General features: G+C 30.3%; 1 protein-coding gene across 1 annotated transcript in view; it reads right to left on the reverse strand.

Annotated features, from left to right (window-relative positions):
* Positions 1 to 10,000, reverse strand: part of LOC106867240 (galanin receptor type 1) — a 99,119-nt gene that overhangs the window by 32,281 nt on the left and 56,838 nt on the right. The window contains exon 2 of the mRNA XM_089366567.1: positions 9,867 to 10,000. This exon is cut by the window's right edge and continues 220 nt beyond it. Coding sequence (XP_089222693.1) covers positions 9,867 to 10,000 — 134 coding nt within the window. The remainder of the gene's footprint in view (positions 1 to 9,866) is intronic.

The following is a 10,000-nucleotide window of genomic DNA, read 5'->3' on the forward strand; positions in this document are numbered from 1 at the left end:
TATATATATATATATATATATATATATATATATATACATACACGCATATGTATTTATGTATATATATATATATATATATATATATATATATATATATATATATATATATATACATATGCGTGTGTGTGTATGCCTGTGTAAGTGTGTGAATGTGTGTATGTGTGTATAGAAACTGATATGAAGATATACATATATATATATTTATTCATATATTTATATATTTGTTCCCATGTGTATGTTCGTATACATATATGTGAGCATATATATATGTATTGCTATATACGCATTTTAGCATCATTTCATATGTTAGTAGGTGTGTATGTATGTGTATGTATGTATGCATGTTGGTGACAGTGTTTATGTGTGTGTTTGTGCGCGTGCCTGTGCGTATTGAACGAATATATATGTATGCTTTCATACATGCATTTCAAAACGATTTTTTTTTGTTAGTCAGTTTCATTGCTTGCATAGTGGAGGCGCGTGGCTTAGTGTTTAGGGTGTCAGCATCATGATCGTAAGATGGTGGTTTCGATTCCTGGACCGGGCGGCGCGTTGTGTTCTTGAGCAAGACACTTCATTTCACGTTGCTCCAGTCCACTCAGCTGGCACAAATGAGTGACGCTGCGATGGACCGGCGTCCCGTCCAGCTGGGGAACACCACTGAAACCGGGAAACCGGGCCCATGAGCCTGGCTAGGCTTTAAAAGGGCGCATTTATTTGATCTACTTAAGTGCTTGAACCTTGATACGTGCAACAAGAACATTACTTTTCATGCTTGGGAAACTATCTGCGTTGGTATGTATTTATCAAGTGAAACTATTTCACCGCACACGCAAACACACCACACTCTGACGTTCGCACAAAGCCATACATACACATATAACACACACATATATATAATATATCTAGTATATATATGTGTATATATATATATATATATATATATATATATATATATATATATATATATATATATATATATATATATATGTATATATATATATATATATATGTATATATATATATATATATATATATATATATATATATATATATATATATATATATATATATATATATATATATATATATATATATATATATATATATATACAAGAATAAGGGCAGAGAATCGTCAATTAATAATAGAATTAATAATTAACAATTTTGCCAAGTAGTTCAGTATGAAAAAAACCTTTATCGGTAAAACTATTTATCATCATAAATATACAGGGATTAGCAATTGAGTTGCTAATATAACTCAATTGCTAATCCCTGTATATTTATGATGATAAATATATATATATATATATATATATATATATATATATATATATATATATATATATATATATGTATATATGTATGTGTATATATATATATATATATATATACATATATATATATATATATATATATACATATATATATATATAAGTAAATATATATATATAATGTACTATGTGGTTTGCGCCTGAAGAATATGTTTGAGTTTTTAGTAGCACTATGATACATGTATTATGACCTTTAAATATATATATATATATATATATATATATATATATATATATATATATATATATATATATATATATATATATATATATATATATATATATATACACATGTACACATTTATAAATGTTGTTATCTCTCTCTCTATATATATATATAGCTATATGTGTGCGTTTGTGCGTACGTGTATGTATGTAATGTGTATGCATCTATATCTATTTATCTGTGTGTCTGTGCATGTGTGTGTGTTTGGGGGGGGGGCGTGCGAGCCTATAAAATATAGTTATGTAGTACAGATAAAAAGGAGATTGAAAAAGAAAAATTTAAAACAGCCGAATGTAATATAGTATGAATCTTCATTTGTTAGTCTTCTCTCGATTGTTCAGACTACTACAACGAAGTTTTAAAAAAGATATTACTCGTACAAAATTAATGATATGCGATGTTACATGTGAGCTCTTTCGAAATATTGAAAATTAAAACGTAAATACTTCGAAAAGGAAGGATGCAGAAGAATAGGGAAATAAAAAAAAAGCTGAGAGGTGGAAACAGGTTGATTTATGGAAACAGAAAACTTAATATACTGAGAGAAGCAAGATTAGTTCTGGTATTTAGAAACCATTCGAATTCTAAAAATCAATTAGCTGAAACATGGCTTTCGGCTGATAAATGAATCACGCTCATTAAACGGTGTTGCTCGAAAATATGTTGTGTATAGGAAGAATGTAAATGAAGTTGCGATACACAGTTTTAAGAATTTTGCATACATGTAGCGATATAGCTACATGTACATCTGTATATATATATATATATATATATATATATATATATATATATATATATATATATATATATATATATATATATATATATATATATATATATATATATATATATATATATATATATATATATATATATATATATATATCTAGTATATATATATGTATATATATATATATATATATATATATATACACAGATATACATGTAGCTATATCGCTATATATATATATATATATATATATATATATATATATATATATATATATATATATGTATATATATATACAGATATACATGTAGCTATATATATATATATACATGTAGCTATATATATATATATATATATATATATATATATATATATATATATATATATATATATATATATATATATATACACATATATATATACTAGATATATATATATATGTATATATAGATACAGATATACATGTAGCTATATTGCTATATATATATATATATATATATATATATATATATATATATATATATATATATATATATATATATATATGATGTACAGTTTTAAAAGAGTGATTTGTAGTTTGACTGTATTGGTGTTTAGGTGTTCGGTAAGAATTAGAGAGGCGTTGAGAAGATCTAGAATGGAAGGGCGAAAAGAAAAGTGTAAATGAGAAGGAAAAGGTAAAAAGGAAAACAGTGGTTCTGTATTGGTAGTAAAACAAGGGTTTATGAAAGACGATATTAAAATATGAAAAGGCATGCGGGTTCTTTAGTGTTCAAAGTTAATATGAATCAGTTATATTCATGTACAATGATATTTAATGATATTTAACATATCCAAGCTCGATAAAATACCGTACCATTCTAGCACTGAGATCGATATAATACACTAACTGTCTTCTGTCACAATTATTAATCTTTGAGCTAAATCGTATGCCGTGTACATACATACATACATACATATATATTTATGTAAGGGTGTGTTGTGTGTGTATGTGTGCATATGCCCCCGCATGGGCATAGCCTTAGGGCTGAAACACGACAGAATATATATATAAATATATATATATATATATATATATATATATATATATATATATATATATATATATATATATATATATATATTCGTATGTATGTATGTATGTACGTATGTATGTATGTATCTATCTATCTATCTTTACATTCACAGAATCTGCTTAGTTTCAGCAGATAGGAAATTTCAGCAGATAGTAGGCACATAAACTGGAAATGCGTGAAGCAATAATCTTAACTAGATTATCGAACTGCATTTTGGACGTTGTCGAGTAATTCGTTAGCATTTCCGAAGAAAGAAAATCGGAGAAATTGGAGTGAGGTGTATCATCGGGAAAGTTTACAATCTTGAAATTAAAATCGAGAATTATTTTATATCCTTCAATATTTTAAGAAACTCCGCAGCCATTTTAATAATCTCTGTTCGTTAGCGGTTGGTTTTATGTAAATTACTCGGAGAATGCGTAGAAATTCGCAATGTCGGTAGCAAGGGCGATATAAATTTTAACCAAATACATTGAGCACGTACAAATATCAAGTAGTAGTTTTTTTTTTATACGGACGATCTTAACGTCGCATAAAGTTGATTTAGTTTCGTATAAAATAGTCGTATTTCCTGAAGCTCTATTGGGCAAGAAGAATTTTGCAAAATTGAGTACATCTTTATAGAGGAATTCAGGAACGGACAGGTAGTAATCTTTGATGGCAAATGAAGTGAAGCCATATTTTACTTTGACAGGAGAGATTCTGGTCAACGAATTACAGAATTTTATTTCTCATTCCCCTTGAAGATTGGAAAGATCAAAGTGTATGCTAAAGTTATACACTTTGAATATAAATAGATACATACACACGCTCATATACATGCACGCATATATATATATATATATATATATATATATATATATATATATATATATATATATATATATATATATATATATATATATATATATATATATATATATATAAAATATAATATAGGATAAAATCTTTATAAGAATTTATCAAGTAGTCAGCGTGAAAGAACCCCATAAGGAAAAAAACCCATCGTTTTTTCCATAAATATATATAATTTATATAAGGGCATTAACTATATAGTAATGCCTCACGCTTAGAGGGACTAAATAAGTAAAAAACTACCAAAAAATAAGCAACATATTTACCGAAAGCGAGGGAATTTTTGAAAGTTGCAATCCCCTCGCTTTCGGTAAATATGTTGTTTATTTTTTGGTAGTTTTTGACTTATTTAGTCCCTCTTAGCGTGAGGCATTACTATATAATTAATGCCCTTATATAAATTATATATATATATGTATATATATATATATATATATATATATATATATATGTATATATATATATATATATATATATGTACAAACACCTATACACACGCACAGACTCAAACACACACACATGCACACACATGCACACACATGCACACAGACACATTCACATATGTATGTGTATGCGTGTACGGTTGTGTAGCCTAGTAAACAAGCGAAATGTTATATCGGTATGGTGAAGGATCATTTTAAAGGATGATATTTCAATCACAAGTTTTCTTTCAGAAGCATGAGACTCATAACAAATCGTGCTATGATAATTCGATATTGAAAGGATGCCGTGTTGCGTGTGATATGAAATGAAACACACTTGAAAGTTGTAAATCGTTCTGAAATATAACTAAAAATTTACGAATCATGAAATTCAGAATAAGACCTCATTCTTAAGAACCTTCAGGAATCTTTTGGATATTTGAATTTCATATGACAGGTTTTCATTTGCAATGGAAAAATTGGGAAATTCGTTTTAAATAATCGGAGTTACAATAAATTAGATAATATATTAACATATCAACATTAATACATTAACATATATTTACATGTAAATTAGCGAATACATTAACATGTAAACGTCAACATGTAAACGTTCATGTTTATGTTCACATTCTTTTATTCTTTTATTCTTCATTTGACTGCATGACCTTCCTATCCTTTTTTGTTTTGGACGCGGTGTCCACTCTGTCATTTCGCCATTCCGTCTAATGTCCTTTCTTCTAAGCATATGTTCCGCGGAAGTCCATTTCAGAGTTTTTTTTATTTTCCAGATAATATTTGTTCGGACTGTCGCCAGTCTTATCCTCTTGTTTCTCCGCGTCTAGACATTGTAGAAATCTTGAAAGATTTCCAGAAACTAAATAACAAACCTGGTTAAAATTAGTATGGAGTGATGGAAAAGAATGTGATACAGAACAACAGAATATCAGTGATTTGTTGGAGATGGTAATTGTCGATACTGCCCTTTAGATTTCTACGTCACAAGAAATTCCGTTAGGTTCTGATGTTTGCTATGGCCATGAGATAGATACTAAATCTATTATCACTACAACAGTACGATCGATTCTCCCAAGTTATTCAAATTAGATTTAGAACTGTGCAAATATAAAACAAAGCAAAGACAGAAAGGCCAAGAAGAGACAGAAATGTCAAATAGGTCAAAACTGATTGACATGTAAAATTTGTATGTTTACATCGATTTAAAATTTTTTTTCTCAAATCAATCTGCTCCCGCTAGACATTTGGTAATAGTATATAAATTATCGTAACGCTATTATCATTTGGAGTCACAGAAATCGATGCCATGCATATTTGATGTTCCTTGGCAAGCTGTCCCTGTTTGTACTATAGGAAAGTAAGTTTTAAGACAGATGAAACTTCCTGTACAAAGAGCAGAACTTCATCTTATAAAAGTTTTAACTAGGTAACCATATATATAAATACAACAGCTTCACAGTTACGTTTCGCAGCAATGGTTTTTATCTCTGTCTTTCGTTAGAGTGAATGCGACCAAGAAAAACCCAACTAAATACAAACATTTAAGCAAAACAAAAAAGAAAAAAAGAGAAAAGACTAAAATAAGAATTTCCTTATTTATCATATCTTTTCACGTGACACTATCTCACGTGCATCTTAGGATCGGAAGTGCCCATCCCTCTCTAGGTTTGAAGAGTCAATTTTTTCCCGGTAAAAAGTTATGAGGAAAATACTCGACACCATTAATAAAATGGTACTTTGTCTATCGACTGCTCAAAAAGAAGTAAATTTGGTCTCGGCGGTATTTAAACTCAAAGCCTAGAGATCTCCAAAGAATTATAAAGAATTATAAAGGGTATCATAAATCTGAGCTGAAGTTAAATTCAGAACGTCGTAAGATAGAAATTTATGACAATATCTTCTGATCCTGCATCACATCAAAACAGTAAATTTATTAGATAAGGTACATGAACTCATAGTCTGGATATAGAAGCTGGAGGTATCGAAGCAGTTGTCCACAGATATCCTCTTTTTCTTTGATTTTCCAAGAGATATATGTATGTATGCATGCATGTATGTATGTATCTATGTATGTATGCATGTATGTATGTATGTATGTATGTATGTGTGTGTATGTCTGTATGTATGCATGCATGTATACATATATGTATGTATCTATGTATGTATCTTTCTATCTATCTATCTATCTATCTATCTATCTATCTATCTATCTATCTATCTATCTATCAATCACTGTTTTATATCGATCTCGAACTCGATAGACAAGTATCCTAGATGAATCATAAATAATATCCATTTCAATTACCTGTACCGAATCATTTCAGAAAGTACTTAAATGAAATTTTTCCTTACATCTATTTTATAACTAATTTTATTTTTGAAAAGTTTGCCATGAATGAAGAACAAAAAATCACACAGCATTCAATATTAGATTCACAGAAAATATTTTATACACAAACATTGTCAACATATCCTGTTTGCGTGATTATTTGTAAATAAAGTATATAGTAATAAAAACAGTTACATATGTATTTAGATTTATTAGAATTTATTTTAATTCAATTTCGCTTTATATTCCTTTACTTAATTATTTCTTGAATATGAAATATATATTCCAACGAAATAACATATCCCTTATTCTGGGTGTAAAGCAGTGGGCCATGCTCTAGTGTTTTTTTTTATATATATATAAATATATATGATTGGAACGATGCAAAATAGTTCCTGATATTACATCGATAGATGATCAACAAAATTAGAAACAGGCAGGTTTCACAAGGCTACAAACATGAAGTCAATAAATAGTGTTTGGCTATTTTGATATCTAAACGTGAAGCGGGAAGCGACAGAGAAAGAGAAAGAGATGAAAGTGAGAAAAAGACAGAAACAAAAAGAAAGTGAAAGAGAGAGAAAGAGAGAGAGAGAGAGAGAGAGAGAGAGTGGAGAGAGAAAGGGAGGGAATAATTGATTTCATTCATCGCTATTTTCTCTAATGAACTGATGAGATGTGGAAAGTGAGGCGGAGTTGCTGATAATAGAGTGAGAGGTCGTTTCCTCGAAAATGGATGAGATGAAAGAGTTGAGTCTCGGGTAGCAATAGTGCAAACTGCTTGGAAGTTGAATTTCAAGAAAAAAATATTAATAACACCAGTAAGGCGTGGAATTCAGCGATGACTGTAGTAGGTAGACAAGAAGGACTCTAGTAATTATACACTCAACATTTATATTCCATGTCTACTTTTAATAAAAGTTGTTCCTCGTTTTCGAAATATTTCTAACTCTTATGGATAATAATTATGGTAATAATGAGATTTGAAAACTATAATTATGGATATTGGCAAAAGATTATATACAGAATAGAAAATTCAACAGAAGAAAAAAATAGCTATTGTTTAGAGCTAAGAGTGAAATGTTTGCGCTTATCACGGTGACATTATGGGTTAAATCTGAAACAAACATATCCTGCAATTGGTGCTATGTCAATCAAAACAAAACATTAAACAAATACAAATATATATATATAATTTACTCAGTTACAAGGAAAATATTAAGAAAAACAGTGTTTTCGAAATTAGCATTCGGAAAATGTAAATCAGACTATAGAAGAAATTAAACAAAGAATTAAAAAATACAGTGAGAGAATTAATATATACATACATACATATATATACGTATGTGTGTGTGTGTGTGTGTGTGTGTGTGTGTGTGTGTGTACACATACATATATGTACACATATATATGTGTGTGTGCGTGTGTGTGTGTTTGTGTTTACGGTAGATAAAACAGAGCAAACAAGACAGAATGTTTATAAAAAGTAAAAGACGAATTATATCAACAAATAGAATCCGCCACATAAAAACATGAACGCGAAGTAAATAAATCAAGCGAATACAAGTCAGACATTTTAGAATAACAAAGCTTGATATAATAAGTGTTGCTGTCAAGATTCAGTAATTAGGAGAGAATTTCGAAATGCAACAAATCACGATAATCGATGTTTAATTAACTAAAATGGAACTAAGAAAGCACAAATAATTATTGTTTTTGGTACAGATAAATTTCTCTGTTTTGGACGTCTTGTGTAAGGGATTCACGCTGGACACAATATCTGTCTTGCTCTATTTATTCTTCTTCTTAACATTTTAACTGAATCTAGAACGCATAGGGTTCCAACAAAAGCTATCTATCTGTCTCGATCTTTGGCAATGGATTGCGATGGTGCAGGTGATGTTGGCTTTTATCTCGGGTGTGGTGTCTGTGTTTGTTGCTGATGTTGTTGAATAAATCTGCTGCATCTTCTGCTGATACTGTCGTTATGGATGCTGCTGCTCTTGGCACTGAAGCTGTTGGTGTTGCTGTTCCTGGTGCTGCTGTTGCTTTTGATGTTGTTGTTATTGTTACATTAGAGATGTCTGCAGTAGCAGGGTTTTATTCTTCTTTGCATAGGGGAAAAAGCCTTTAAATAGTTTGTCTCGCCACAAATGTGATGTCTCGACTGATACAAACAGCTACGTGTCACTTGGGAAGTTGATCGGCGTGTATCCATAAATCCATGCCCGCACCTGAACAATTCTCCTTTGTTATTTTGTGTACTTGCGGAACCCTGTTCTCTGTGCCGCATAATAGGTCTCCTCTCAGCAAAGATATGTTCCACTTCTCGTAGCAACTTCGGTAACTTTACTTTGTTCACCTTCCGACCTCGACATGTCGGGATTAACTGAAGGTTGTTGTCGCATCTTGTTTGGCTAATTCTTCAGTTGGCAAACCCAACTGTACCAAAATATCTCCACGAGTGACAAAACTTTTAACCCCAGTCTAGTCTTAAGCATTCTTCGATTTGAGCCTCGAGAGATAGAACAGGTTAGCTTGGGAAGTTAAGCAGTTGTGGTCGATGAAAAAGGTAGCAGTAGTACCAATAATTGTCGGAGACCAGGGAACAGTGTGCGAAAATCTCAAGAAGTTCGTGGAACAAATAAGGGCTGCAATAAGGGTGCAGCACTTGCAGAAAACAACACTGCTTGGAACCGATCGAATACTCCGGAGGGTGCACGAAAAATAAGGAGTGTTACCTTAGTTCACTGGTAGTGAACAGCTGGCAACGTAGTACATCTTCAGCCTTAGAAGATGTGCAAAGACAATAATAATAATAATAATAATAATAATAATAATAATAATAATAATAATAATGTGTCTGTATAACTTACCTTGACTGGTACACAAATTAGAACAAGCAACAAATCAGCACAAGCGAGGCTCAGTAAGAAGATGTTTGTAATGCTTCGCATTCCTTTGTGTTTAACGATACAGAATATCACCAAGGAGTTTCCCACCATCCCTA

Source organism: Octopus bimaculoides, chromosome 19 (genome assembly GCF_046866305.1).
Source record: "Octopus bimaculoides isolate indiv1 chromosome 19, ASM4686630v1, whole genome shotgun sequence".
Classification (NCBI taxonomy): Eukaryota; Metazoa; Mollusca; class Cephalopoda; order Octopoda; family Octopodidae; genus Octopus; species Octopus bimaculoides.